Source organism: Pyrgilauda ruficollis, unplaced genomic scaffold (assembly GCF_017590135.1).
Source record: "Pyrgilauda ruficollis isolate IOZ18807 unplaced genomic scaffold, ASM1759013v1 scaffold29, whole genome shotgun sequence".
Taxonomy (NCBI): Eukaryota; Metazoa; Chordata; class Aves; order Passeriformes; family Passeridae; genus Pyrgilauda; species Pyrgilauda ruficollis.
Genome location: NW_024524266.1, coordinates 12630170 through 12646117, shown reverse-complemented (window position 1 = coordinate 12646117; position 15948 = coordinate 12630170). Strand labels below are relative to the sequence as shown.

At 35.3% G+C, this 15948-nt stretch overlaps 1 protein-coding gene across 1 annotated transcript in view; it reads right to left on the bottom strand.

The window, feature by feature from the left end:
• The window catches only part of POLA1 (DNA polymerase alpha 1, catalytic subunit), a 184476-nt gene that overhangs the window by 87936 nt on the left and 80592 nt on the right, over window positions 1-15948 (bottom strand). The window contains 2 exon segments of the mRNA XM_041472471.1: window positions 11493-11624; window positions 13334-13512. Coding sequence (XP_041328405.1) covers window positions 11493-11624; window positions 13334-13512 — 311 coding nt within the window.

The window sequence follows — 15948 nt, the reverse complement described above, 5'->3', positions numbered from 1 at the left end:
TACTTTTCATTATGAAAGTTTGTAATCACTCCCTAGATAATTTTCTTTATTTTCACTACAGTCTCAGATGCTCCTCAAACAAGTATTTGCTACTCAAGCCTTTTTTTGAATGACATTTGATTGCTGGGTGGCACATTGCCACAAGCCTCATGAAGCCCTTCAGAAATGGACTCAGGACGAACACTGAAAATACAGAAATCCCTTTGGAGAAACCCCTGACCATTTCTTAGCAGATAATGCAGCCTTATTTTCTAAGTCTTATTGTGCCTGACTCACTCTTGTTGGGAAGCCTCCAAAGACAAACCAGAATATACAGAATTTAAATTAAATTATGAATTCTCTACACAGCATTTCAGTACCTTTTACTTGGGGGAGGGAGAAAGGATGTTAGATCGTAAAACCACTTTGTGTGCAATCATACATGCAACTCTCTCAAGGATCATATCACAGTTCAGCTTATTTCTGCTACTTAACTGATAGGGTTAAAAAAAACCCACCAAAATCCTAACAAGGTGATCCCCAAAAGATGCCCCATTAAAGGAACAACTCCGTACAAATGGTGATTTCTTATCACAGAAAGAAAAAAACACAAAAAAGCAGTAGGAGGGAGGGCGGATTTGATTAATTGCTTCCTTCAAGAAAGCATAAAAACCACATGCAAATACTAAAGAATGGTGAGAGAAAGCATCATCAACACTGCATGAACTACTGGAATACTATCTAATATTTCTAAATAGTTGTACTAATCTCAATGACATTATTCATAATCAGATAGATGGATGCACACAAAGAGAATTTCTACCAAATTCAAATTCTACATTCAATCTTTGTGCCTGAGAGGTGGTCAGTAAAAGGAAGCTTGGTATATGCTAGCGCTATTGCAAGATCATCCAGCATGAATTGCCCCAGTATGAAAAAAAATATATTATCCAGTAAAAATTATTACAGCAATTACAAACTTATTGCAGAAATCCAACATCTTATTCTGCAACAGAACCCAGCAGATGCCATTTTGTGCCTCTGTATTTTGGGGGGCCAGGGGGTTCTCTGTTTTTAAACAGTTCTGGCCCCTTTGTAGTACAGTCAAATGTTGCTTTGGATATTAAATTGAGAATTTATCTTAAATGGAAACAAACAACTTCGCTAAAAATTAGACATTTATGACTTGCAAATTACAGATACTAATTATTTTCAGTATATACAATTATGATATTCTCAAGAGGTATTAATTTTGGGACAGATGTGCTTTCATCATGTAATTTGGAAATTAAGTTACACACTCACGTATGGGAACTCAGAAGTCTGAATTTGTGTAAAGACAGGATTGATAGAAAGGAATTTTGTCTTGCTAATTTTCTCTCTCCCCACCCCCCACCTCTTTCTCTCTCTGATGAGAACAAGTGTGGCCAGCAATCCTCACAGCTGGGTTGCCTTGCACTCAAAGGAATGGGGGCTGACTGCAGAGTTGATGAGGATACACCTCCACTTGACTCCACCTCCTGTTTTGTCCTTTCAGATAATTCTTCCAAATCCAGTAAATTCTAAAAATTTAAATAATTAAAACATACCAACTATAAAATATGCACAATGTTAAATGCTTCACATTCAGGTCAGAATGCAGAAATTAAGTGTTGCTAATACAAACATCTTAAGAAAGACATTATTAATACACATAATCCAAAATGAAGGTATTACTACAGGAACTTCCATCAAATAAGAGTAAAAGGAATAATATTGTTAGGTTGACCAAATTTTCATTAGGAAAGGATAGCATATTACAAAAATGCTCTCCAACATGTGCATGTATATAATGTTCTAAGACAGGTTGTTATAAATGATAAATTATAAAAGAATACAAGAAAAATGCCAGCTAAATCAATATCTGGGATGGTATTGCTATAGAGTGGGTGTATTAATTAGATAAATTTGGGAGTTCACACTGTCTTATTGTCCACATTTGACCTGGAGACACTAATACAGAAAGGGAAAGGACAAGACAAAGAGTTGTTTTCTGGTCCAGCATAAAAAACAAACCAATCTTTAAACATCAACACGTGGTTTGTACTGTTCCATAGGAGGTGGAAGATACACATGCAAGGCATTCCCAGTATCGGCTACAATTCTGAAACTGAGATTTTTATTTTTAGATGTAATCAGTTCAGCCACTGCATAAACATTCCTATCTGGAGACCTTTACTGATATTCATGGATTTGTGATGTCTCTTGCAGATGTCACTTAAATGACTAATGACTTTGATCAGGAAAAAATAAAATCATCTACTTGTCAAATTCTGCAGAGCCTTAATTTTCACGTAGAAACCTGGCACGCCTTTAGAAGACTTCAAAAATGTTTCTCTGGTACATTTGTAGATTCAAAGCCCAACACACTTGCCCCTAGACTGGAGATAGCTGGATAGCTGAAAGTCTCCATACAGAGGAAAGTGAACAAGACTGTCGTTAAGCTTCTCTAAGTCTTTCAGCAGGACTACAGACCCTTTTTTTGTTTTTTGTCTTGTGTTACAGGATGCTGCAGCTGCAGGCAGACTGAAGACACAATAATATTAAGCATGGCATGGAAATAAGAGAGGGGAGGTTCATCTGTAGTAATAAAAAGGCCTTTAAAAGAGTGTGCCATCACAGAATGCACAGGACTAAAGCACAGGTAGAGCTGCCCCTTCACCAGGCTCAATTTACAAAAGAAACAGACAGTGCAAAAACCCCATGTCTGAATGAAAGCAGTACATTAACTAATGATCAGTAAAATGTAGAAGTAAAGCCCATCAGTAGATGCCATGTGATGAAATGTAATCTGAAGCCCAATCTAGCCAGCCTGACTGACAGGCTTCCAGGACTTCACAGAGACCAACACAACACGTGCTACATATGGGCCAAGCACTGCTTTGCAGCACAGTTTTACTGTCTGACTACACATACTGGAGTAACGTTCTGCACTCAAACCACACTATCTCCCAAAGCAGGGGTACAAAGCAGTTATTCCCTTAATGCCTGGGCATTTAAAAAATACTCCACTTGTACATATCCACTGCAGGAAACACTGATACTCCGCAGAAAACAGACCCTGTGCAGCTTGCCTCGACTTCTGAACATGACATTGAAGCAAATCCAAAACCCTTCTATGAAGCCATGTCTAATGTTACAGTATTTACCATTTCTACCTGCAGATGGGAACAGTCTCAATTAAGATGAAGTAACAGCTCTTTTTAATCTCAGATGATCCAAAACTTCATTGGCTCTTAAAACTATTCCTTTCAAACAAACCTGCAGAACTACAGGTTTCACAAGTCAGGAAGAACAAATGTCAACTCTTAACACAGCACAGGCTGCTAAAAGTGACCATGGTGTTTCCTAGGATACAGGATATCTTATAGAAAATTTGTTGCATTATGGCTTGTACTGCTTCTCTTGGCGACCATAAATGAAAAATTAGTAATTCCCCAAAAGTCTCACCCAGCTCAAGGGTCACCTTCCCCCTCCCACAGCACATGAATGAGCACATGAAGGCAGTAGAGTTTATCTAAATGGTGCTGCCCAGGTTCATTGCTCAGAGGTTTTTTCACATATATAAACTTAATTCCAGGAACCAAGATGAAAGGTCTGAAGTGCTCCCCACTTGACGAGTTCATTTCTGAAATATTGACATACTCACCCATTTTTCCCTTGCTGCACCAAATACTGAACATCAACAAGAACTAAACAGCTGCTTAGATGAAGTAAAATGAAAGTTTTTTAAATTATCTTCTAACTAAAAAGCTTCCTTACGATGAGATTTTGAATACTGAAATAACTTCTGTTGAGGAACACCTTATTTAATTTTTCTAAGAGCGTCTTATCAAGAAATAGGAGAGTGACTGAACATTACTATAATTATTTTTGGCAATGGTAACTGCTTGAAACCAGAAAAAATGAAAATAATTCTTTTAACATCCAAGAGCAGGAGAAAAATAAACACCTGCAAAAGCCATTCCCAATACGCCAAAAGGAAAAGCATTTTAGGGCAAACATAGATGAAGTTTTTCATCTATGCCTTCCATTGCCTCCCAACCCCATGATTTTCTTATTCAATTATCTTTAGGAATGTGGACTATGAAAGACAGCATCAAACAAAACTGTTTACAAAAAGAAGGAGACTGAATGAGAAACATTTTAGTTTCCCAAATACTGTAAAATTTATTTTAAGCTTATTTTTGAAGCTGAAGGAAAAAATAATGATAAAGACTGAGAAACTTTAGGATAGGTAACATAGATTTACTTCAGTTATTACAAAACAATCCATATTTTTTCATTTTATATGAAAAATAAAATTCAATTCTGAATTACCACAAATGGTGCCACTTTAGGTTTTGGGTGTTTTAAAAAGGCTTAAAGCAAGTAATTTCCACTTTCTAAAATCAGCACTGGACCATGAATCTCCATATCAACAGTGACTTCTAAGAAAACATTTCTGATAAGTACATCACTTTTAGGTCATGAACATGAAGAAAACTTATTCTTACGGAAGGAACAATATCCAGAGAAAACCAGATTTTAACTCTGTTTGTCCTGATGGATGCAAGGTGTTTGGGCACTGTAAGAATTCCTGGTCACACACACATGAACAGCATTAAGCATTCAAGCCCAACAGAACTTGTGCACTTGTGTAGTCTCCTGGCAAGCTGCCTCTATTAAAAGTTCTGCAGACTAATACAGACTCAACCTGGTTTGGTATTTCAGTAATTGGTTGGTCCACATTACTATAGTATAAGGCATTAATTACATCAGAATTCCATGAGAGCTGGTGGTTTTAAGACTTATTTTATTCCTTATTTAGATTACCTGGACTTTTCCTTCTTGTAATATCTCTAATTATAGACTAGTGAGATAATTTTCCATCAAACTTTAAATTGAACATAAAACCTAAAATAATTTAAAACAGCTCTCTAAAACTCCTGTAAAAAGAAGAAAGATGAACAATGATCCATTCAAGACCAGTGATTTTTTTATAAACCCTCTTGTGATTCATTATTTGTTATTAAAATAGACTCAAAAGCAGCCAATCCTCCAAATCCATATAGTATCTGCAGCACTTCTGTCAATCCAAGGTATCCAAAGGAGGACACATTTGCTCACTCACTCTCAAGCACTACCAGTAATGCCATTGCAGATCTCTCCACAGGATGCAAAGATCTGCCCAAGATTTTAAATTCTTGGCTACAGAATCTTATAGCAAATGCTGCTACTGGTACACCAAAGCTACACACTTTATAGTTAGTTAAAAGACAGATCAGATACACTGAGCAACAACTGCATCCCTCTACTGCAGCACAAACCTGCTCTCCAAGTGTTGCTGAAATTCATCATTGCTTTGACCGGGGCAACAGATCAGTTCCAACAGAGTACCTTCAAAGACTGTGCTTTCTGTAATCCTCTGAAGACAGCAACATCTTGTTATTAGATGAGTGATTCAATCACCTAGGTAAACATTACACACTTGGTGGCAATCATAACCACAACCATATTTACCTCCGGGCACACTTCCTGTAACACAGTGTTCACAATACTGCCATTTATAAGCCTAAGCAGACAAATTATTGTGATAATAAGTCCTTACATTCCTGCATTCTACCTACAGAGGAAATTACAAAGTTAGTTTTACTCTATTGAAGCAATCCACATTTCTAAGACCCTAATCCATGCGGTGGCCAGCCTGGGGAGCCTTTTCTACAAAGAGCTGACAGAGATATCTAGTGTCATTAAGCCTTCTTTAGCAAGGTACCAGACTGGGGACTAAGTACAGATGCTGCTTCTTTGCTTATGTTAACTCATTCTCGGTGGCTAAAATCTGGAGTGCGTAGAGTCATACCCAGCCTCTCTGAAGCACCAGCGAGATGGATGCATGTCCGTCATGGCTGGTAAAATCCAGGGAGGAGAGTTAAACCCTTTGTAAAGACACATCGATCATTACTTTGAAACACTTCACTAAAAATTGTATTGATGCTGGAAGTCTGAACCAAACAATTCCTTTACAGGGCAGATCATGGAGAAGTTGCAGTAATAGTGAATCGATTCCAGTTAACGGACTCGATGAGTGCTGTGACAAATAACTGCTTACTCATCCCCAAAATGCACTACACACCATGACCAAAATGGTTATCTTTTATTATTCAATAAACATTAATTATGGCAGATGTCTTACACTTTCATATGGTAGAATACTGACTGCCCAGTTTAATAATCAAGGTATTTCTAACTTCCTCCTGGTTAACCAAAACTTGACTCCAAACAAAGCTCATTTGTCATCCTCAATCAAGGAGAGGATCACAAAATACTCCTGTGGAGGGAAGGAAGAAATTCCTGATAATCTGGTGACAACCTCCCTTCTCTCTCTCAGGTTCCCAGTAAACTGTGAATGGAATCACGTTATTATTTTATCTCTCATTCCAACTGCTCTCAATTCTGTCTTGACTTGGAAACTGTCAGCACTAAAAATAAACATCTCTGTTTCCGTATATATAAACCAAAATGACAGCAATACAAGTTCAAACTTGGAAAAGACTCAGAAACCCATTTCCATACATACAGAAAGGACTGAAAATAATCACTGGAGTTAATCTGAAGGTAGTCTAGCTATCTGATTCTGCCTACTACATCAGCTGGTGTCACAATTCTGGTCCTAACAACTCCTCATCACATGCCCATATAATTCTAGTACTATTAGTACAGCAATAAATAAAATATTGTACTATTACCACTACAAGACACCTTTCCCTGACACTAAAGAGATTTCTTACCCCTACCCACCCACCAAACAAAAACACTTTCAGTGCATGACTTTTGTGAGAACATGATTACAGAAACCATCACCATCATCTACAATCACATTTTCACCTTTTCATGTGGTGTACACCTGTGGGTTCTTGGCAATACACCTCACTGAGGTGTGGCAATTTTCGGGTTCAGAACAAGCCCTGTCATCTTTCTTCCCTTAAGCAAATATGCCACGCAATCCCAAAACCTGTGTGAATGCCATGGCCTCCTATAATGTTATCTTATTTATAAATATTTTACCTTTTTAAGTACACAAAATACTAATGCAAATCCCTTGAACATATATACAAGACTCAGAACAGCAATATATATATATATATATAAAGTAATTCAAAGATCTTGAAGATGCTTTTATACGGCGACCTAATGTGCAAGCAGTAGAACACACCACCACAGGTAAGAAATGAGAAATTTTGAGGGCTATTGAACACTGAATTTTCACAGTTGAACAGTATAAAGTTATTTAGCAGTGTTCAATAGCCTTCAAACTCACTTTTGCCTGTGAGTTACAGTGCTCCAGTAGAAAAAGACTGTGAAACAAAAACAGTACAATACAGGTTGGACCAAGATTTTTTCAGTGTTTTTTAAAAACCCTTTTAAAGTTCACATAATTTTATGTGTTTTGAAAAACAGAGTTCTACAGATGCCACACACTATTAATCAGATAGCACAGAAAGAGCATCTATATAAAAGCAGATTTTAGCCTATAAAGATACTACTAACAATACTACAGGTGTATACGTGTTATTAAAAAAATAATAAATTAAAAACCTGCTGCTTCAGGGACACCAGCTTCAAGTCCAACCAGTTCTGTATGAATTTTGCTACTGCTCAAATGACATATGTAAGATACTGGGGGCTTTTATTCCATTCTTTTTAGTTGGCAAAACTAACACTTTAATAGCTGGATAAGATACGGGATTCATTTTATTATCATGAATACTGACTTCTACAGGGCTCTTTAAAAGGGGATCTAGTTGGCATTTGTTTACTAAATGTTCAAAAATGAGCATTTGAATATTCCAGTGGGAAATACAAAACAGGTTCCAACATAATAATTAGATCCACTTACTATAAATGAAATTATACCCTGCTTAAGCAAAAGAGTTGGTCAGTTTTTCCATTTATGCTTGCATATTTCAGTTTTTACCCATTTCCCTAGCATGGATGTTTCATTGATGGCTGAGGGTAACACTTCAAAAATGAACTAGCTAAACAAACTTCCCAGCAGCACTTGACAGAGCTACACCTATTCTTCCCCATTTCCAAAGCAGTACAGAATTAATTACCAGTTCTATGGATCTATTGTAAGTATAATAGACTAAAGAGCTATCACAGACACATTTATTGTAAAAGCACAATCCCAAGAGTGTCTAGTAGAGGGCCAAAACGATTAACACAAATGCTTTGTCAGATCAAAGATAAAACCTGCACCGCCCAATTGAGGAATGAATTAGAACAGTGGGTTATCTTTCAAATTAACCAGGGCAGTTAGTGAGGAAAATTTCATGAAAGTGTAATTCTTAGCCTTTGTGAATCCACACAGCAGGCATTCTGCCAGCTGACAAGATGATGAAATTTTCATGCTTAAAAAAGCCCTCTTCATTTCCCAATTTAGATTAGCTAGCGTTTCTCTCTCTTTTCATCTATTTGCTCTTCTGAAGCAGAATTTAAAAAAAAGCACACAACAGGATCAATCTCTCATAGAGTAAATGCATTTCTGAGAAGAAATAAAATCTATGTAATTTAAAAATATATTTACATTTAAGAGTAAGATTATCAAAATTGGTATTGTTAATATCATTAAGAAATCTGTAAATACTGGAGCAATGGTAGATATGTTTTAGAAGTCAAATATAAAACATTTCAATGTTTCACGGCAAAAAACGATTGCAGAAGCAGATATTTTCATATAAAGGAGAGTAATTTACAAAAACAATGGGATTGTAGCAGGCTCATAAAATTCTATTTATGTACTTACATTTGCATCTTTTTAAAGGAATGTTGTATATCATGGCTGTATTTTTTTATTTAACACAGTTTCATGTGCCAAAAAGGGCATGTAGATTTTCTACTTTTAGATTTTATGGCACTCCTCCCTACCCTAAACTTATACAACCACATATAAAAGCATTTCAATATTCTGAAGGAAAAAACAAACAATATCTTGAACAGTTAAACACTTAAAAAAATCTGATTCACAGCTCAATGAAAAAAAAGTACACTTATTCATCTCAGTGAGCTGTGGATCAGGCTGAAAGGCTCTTGATAAGGCTGTCTTCATAAAAGGTAGCTCATTATTTACAGGTTAAAAAACACATTTTCACATTTTCTGTTTTGTGTTATGTGCCATTTGAAGAATATATAAACAAAATAATATTAAAAAATTTTTAATGGAGTGACAATATATTTGACCCTTACAAATCAGTATTTCTGTGCCTTTCAGATGCAATTACTACAATAGGAGATTGTTTAATAAGAGGCTGAAAGTTTCATTAAATGTTTTGTTCAGACAGTTCTTTGCCATAATACTTCTGGGTGTGTCTTTATAGTTTATAGGATTACATATATTAGTGTAAACACCCATTTGATGAATTTCAACTCCAGCTGTTATACAGCCACTACAAGTACTGGATGAAAGGAATAAACTAAGTCTCAGCATCTGATTTTCTAGGAGCTATCAAGACAAAAAGTTTACTTGCCCAACTCCATGAAAAGCCCTTTTGTAAAAAGAAATTAAAAATGTACAATCTGGAAATTAATTTCACATTTCCAGAGTCTGAATGTATTCCACAGTCAAAAACTACTTTTAAACCTTATTATAGCTAACCAGTTTAAAAGCAAATTCTCACTACTAAAAAAAATTGGACGCTTTTACTTACATGGACAAATAATCTTCTTTTTCATTATCTTAGTTATCCAATATACAATGTAGCAAGATACATAATAGATTTATGTAAGCAAACTGCAATGTCCAATATTCAAACATTACAGTTTAGTTCTTGATTTGGTAGCTTGGTCTTAAAAGACAAAACAATCAACTAAAATAAAAACAGAACCGCACAAAACACTACATGACTTTCTGTTCTTATCAGCAGTAAGAATTTCTCCTGCCCTTAAAGGTATCTTTCTTCATTCAAATTTACTATTGCATATCTTCTGCACACATTTTCAAACACTTCATAAGCCTGAAATTATTTAGCATGTGGCACTACTATCATAATGCACATACATTAAATCTAAAAACCAATTTTCATACAAAAAGAGTCAGTGTAAATATATTACTTTTACCCATTATTCAATAATATTTTAATATAATGATAATTTTGCAGACAGCTGGACTTTGCAATAAAGTAACATGAGATCTCACATTTTGGTGACTTCACCTGTCCAAGTCATCTTTAACTTCAATGGAAAGGAACAATCTATCTCTACCTTGGGAAATAATACTTAAATTTTAATAGCCTTAGAAAGTTTTGCGTTTCTTTTGATGCAAAGATCTTCAAAAGAAGTACTTTTACCTTCAGAAATTATAATGCTTTCAGAAGAGTGTTTAGAAAACACCTGTAATTGCATTAAGAACTAATACAGAAGAAAGATAACACAAAACGTACACTTTAACACACTTAAACTTAGTATTAAACCACAGTAATAATTCTTAGCTGCTGTCTGCAAAGAATTCTGTAATACTTAGGAAAACACACAACAAATTAGGTACATCATTGACACTTGTTACAGTCCAAATTTTCAAAAACTATTTACTTTTTTGGGTGTATCAAAAGTTATGAGCACACAAAGGTTATGAATGTCTTCAAAATTTATGTCCATCCTGCAGGCAATGTTGGACAATAAAAACAAGCAGGCAGGCATGAGATACTCTACGAAAATTTGACCAAAACAGCTAGATGCCAATTCACAAAATATGATGCTTCTAGAATATTAGAAATACAAAACACATTGATATAAGTTAAAAAGCGTGGTGGATTTTGTCCTAATGTTGGACAGTGACAAGATAGGAATTTTAAATACTACACCTTTCTTCCCCACAATGCCATACAAAGCCAACCACTACCACTGGCACTTTGGATTTCTCGCACTATCCCTCAAAAAAAGAGAATTATATCAATTTTATTAAGTACCCATCTTTCTCCTCATTTTTTCCCTTCCCAATCATTATTAAGAAAGATTCATAGTACTTCCCTTCCTACAGTTCTTCAAAGAATTTCAACAGAACTATTCAGGTTTCCTTTTCACAATGTAAGACAATATATATCAATTTGAGTTGAGGAAAGAGAATTGTATTTCAATTACATGAGAAACTCGTATCTACATATTTGATAGGCTGCACGTATTTTCCTAAAAGCATTGAAATAATGCACTCTGGCTAAAAATCTGGAAAACAGAGAGCTACTACATCTGTAATAATGCTGACACGCTCAGTTACAAAAATGTAAATATATCTAACTATCTTGTGGTTGAACTGAGAAAACAAACATTCTAAATTAATTTTTTTAATTCACTGATTGTTTTATTTTCAGAAAGTTGGGGGTTGATGCTGCATGTTAGTATACCTTACGCCATACAAAAAAAAGGGTAACATGACACAAAAAACTCAGCACTACTTGAAAAACTCCTTTCATACAACAGAGTATTTTCTGCATACTTACACTGTAGTATTTCCTGAGGTAGCGTCTAATATCCAACAGTAACTTGTTGTTCATTTGAACCACATAGCTGAAAGGAGGCTCTTCACATTCTTTCTTGCTGCACCTTTGCAAGCTGGGTTCAATAAATCGCCCCTGAAAACAGAAGAGTAAAACCAGTATCATTATGACAGAGGATGGAAGCAGAAGTTACCACAGAAGTTTAGACATAATACATATATTTTTAAAAGTAACAGTCTTAAAAGGCCCATAACATCTGGGCATTCTTTCTTCCACCGTGGTTGGCCACACCCACATGGGAAAACTGCAGGGCAGAGGTATCTTCATTCTGTTCCTAAGGAAAGCTCTTTTAGAGAACACACCACTAAGTTAATAATTCAAAAAAATATGTTGAGTAAAAAAAATATCATCTGTGGACAAATCACGGTCCTCCATCTCCACCCAAAAAGGTTTATTGTTTTATCAGAGACAAACTTCAGCCTCAGTCCACTGATCAGAACTTTGAAATCAACCTTATAGATACTAATTATGAAATTACCAACACGGCTGTAGAAACAAACCGCATAAAGAAAAATCACATTATCATCTTTTATTTTCTCCAAGTTCAAAGAACAGCTCTTACAGTTTTGCACCATCTCATTCCTTTATTTTTAAAACCCTCTGAACACCTGACATTAAATTTCAGGACCTGGAAGTGTTGTGTGAACAGCTAAAATTAAGTTTGTGGAATTCTCACTAACGTAACAGCAGTCTGGACAGTCATACAGCTTTTAGAAAACTTTCTTGCAAGGTAAACTCAGCTGTTGTGAGCCATCCTGGCTAAACCCCCACTCACAACACTAATTAATTCCAGGTGAAATAGAGGAGATTTTTGGCTTGGTTTCAGGATTTCTTCTGTGGTTTGGTGGTGGGGATATATTTTTTTAAGGAGTTTGACATCCACTCCTCTCCAGTTAGCCCATCTGCAACTTGTCAAGTCTACATGCAATTAACTGTCTTATTTACAGCTGCGATGAAAAAAAAAGTCAAGGATTCACAAAGTATCACTCGATTTGGGTGTCTTTTCCTCTTACATGCTTCCAAAGGCCACTTTATTTTGATTCAAAAAATGCGAAACATCTGCTGTTTGTCCAAATTAACTTAAAATAATTACTTTTAATTTAGATAAAAGATTTATTTGCTTTCAGTTTCAAGGTTTCCACTACTCTGAAGCTTGCTAATTTGCCGATGACTAATACATACATAACATGCTGTAGAGTTAAATACTTGGCCCCACTTCAAGTTGTGATCCAAGGTCAGAGATACATTTTTTGGCAGAACTTCCCAACAAGAATGTACCCTATGACTTTTTATTCAGTTCACAGAGACAGAAGGAAAGATAAGATAGAAAAACCTTATTCTCAAGAAGGGAGGTGGGATGTAGCAAGATAAACACAAGTTTAAAAAGCACTTTGTTCCAATTAATATGATTTAGGATAAGAAACTGCCACTGCTATACAAAAGTTATATTCAATAGAGAACTAGAAGTTACTAAGGTGTTAAGATAAGGATTCCTTTAAAAAGTAACAGCAACAATCGTTCACGACTGTGGGCAAACAGATTAATGAAGCCAGATAATCTCACACGTTCTGCAAGACGACGCAGCTGAAATGCAAAAATGAGAAATATATTTCAGCACTATCCTATCAGCAATTATCTGCTCCAAAGCTATAAATAGCAGGCCTGAAACAATATGGTATCTTCTCCTACATCATTTGAATCCTATCTGAAAAGCTGTTCTCTCTACAAGCATTTTTCTCTCTCACCAATGAACAGAAAGGAAACAAACAAAAAATCCAACTAACCGAACCATCAAAGACATTGTCATAAATATTTTCTGTTCCGCATTTGAGGCAGCAAAACTTGAATCTTTCACAATCCCTATATTTCTCCTCATCAGTGAGCTGAGCTGGGCCACCAACCAAGGCATCATTCTCATCTTTATGGTAATGGTGATGGACTCTGAATTGGGAGGGATCCAGTCCTATTAATAAGAAACAAAAATTTCAAAAGACTAAGAGGTCAACCATGCAAGCAGGCTTATTTTTCATATGCTTGGTGAAGCAGATTCAAAAGAAAGTTACAAAATGTAAATTCAGAAGCCGAAAATCTCTCCTTAGCAAAACTTCCTCTATAAAACATAAATACATTCCACAATTTTTAACCATGAATAAAGGTTCACGAGACATGAAGAAATGATCTTACTTATCTTCTTACGCAAGATTGCTTTATAAATAAAACAAGCACGCTGCATTATCATGGGAGTATGCAAGAGAACATTTTGTTTCTGAGGAAACCACTCCTAAAGGATAGCTTTATTGTTATTTCCTTAAGTTACATTGAAAATATTTCAATAAAAATGTGCATCATTATTAAGAAACAGTCTTTAAATCAAAATGGCACCATTAATACCAAAAACAGGGAATAAAAACCCCATTAAAGAAACGCGGGTGCACTGCTATTACCAACTCCTTCAAGTCCGTACACAACTGCCAACTCTGATTTCAATGCAGTGGTCGATTTCATTTTGGCTCAGTGGTTAACAGCATGGAGGTTTCAATCTAATGCAGTGGTTAAAATTCAGCAGCAGCATTTAAAACCGCAGCGCAGGAGACAAAGTGCTTTATTTTTGATTGCCAGAACTCAAGATTTTAAACAAATAAATACACAAAAGAGATCCCAGAAATACTGATTCAACCACAAATAAGTAAATAAGCAAGCAAGCACGAAGTTCACTGTTCTAGGAATAAGACTGCCAAAGTAAACTTAATAAAATCCTCAAGTCCTGTCATCCTTTGTCATGTGCAACATTTTAAAAGTCCATGCATCTCATTTACAGGGTTTTTTTGTTAACTTTACGAAAAAACACATGTTCGAAAAAAACTTAATCGAATGAGCACTAAGGAGAAAACCTTCAGAAAACTATGGCTCACTTCAGTAGTAAAATAAAAAGATCAGAGAAATAAAAAATATTTTTAACAGACATTAAACCAAGTAACAGATTACCATGTATTAAACCATATGCTGTACAAACTTCAGTTATAAAATGTAATAATTCCTATAAGAAATGTAACAAAGATTACAAATAGAAAGTGAAGCTTCACCTTATTATAACTGTACTGTGCCACTTGAAGACAATTGTTAGGAACAATATTCAGTTAAACTGCACAAATATTATTGCACTTGTAACAGTTGTGTTATACAGGCAGATACAGAAAGATTACATGAAAGATTTCACATGTCTGACTTTAATCCCACTACTCTGAATTTTTATGTTGCAGTCTTAAAACAAATTCAAACACAAGGAAAAATTCTATTGCCAAATAAGTTTATTTGATTCTTGATAGAATATGGGTTTCACTAAAATTTCAATCTTCCCAATTTTGCCAAAAGAAAAAAAATGTTAATGCAGAAAGGTAACAATTCACCTCCAGGAGATTTCTAAACTTTTAATGCAGTTCTCCACCATTCATTTAAAGAAAAAAAAGCAAAAGCAAAATACACTGTTAATAGCATATTTTACACTTTAATACACATGGTATCCCCCAAAAAAGACTGTAAGGGTTTTTCCTGGCTGTTTGTTTTTGTTTTGTGGGGTTTTTTTTGTTTTGTTTTTTTTTTAATGGAAGTGTTGGTAACATACATGAAGCACACAGGCAGCAGATAAAAGGTTTAGAAAGGGCACTGGAGCTCAAAAAATCAAGTATGCAGTAGGTTGCATCTAAGACAGTAACGGTGAAAACAAAAATTCTCAGTTTACTCTGAGTCCAGAAGTGGAATGAAAAAACATCATTCCAACTTTCTGACACAGATACCATTACAGTTCAGCTAGAAATCTGTGGCTGTTTCCCAAAATGCAAATATGGAGCAAAGTAGGTCACTAAAAGATAAAAGGAGACAAATTCTGGTTTCAGACAACTGCAGTTCTCCAACACTGAGTCAAAAACAGTGACCAACTATTGGTCATTTTATGTTAATTTAACAGAAAAAAATTGATTGTGAGAATTTAAATCACGCCTATCTCTGAACTTTCTGAGCTGTTTTGGCTGGAAAAAACAACAAAAAAATATTGTGCTGAACCAAGCATACATCTAAGTTTTGGTGTGCAAACAGCCACAGTGAAATAAAAGGGACTACAAATCAGGCTTTGAAAGAACATGCCTACCTTAATTATCTTATGGAATTGGGAACTATTTTATTTATTATCTCCTTTCAGGAATCGTTAGTTGGTTCAGTTAATCCATTTCAGCACCTAACTTGTATCCTCTTGGACCAGGTCACACTGGTCACATTATTTTACTTGGTACACAAAACAGGGTCTATCTAATTGGGCAGTGGAAAAAAATAATATCTGGTTAATTAATAGGATGAGACTAATCAGTGAACTTTGAACTCCTTTTTTTTGTTGTTTTGTTTTTTT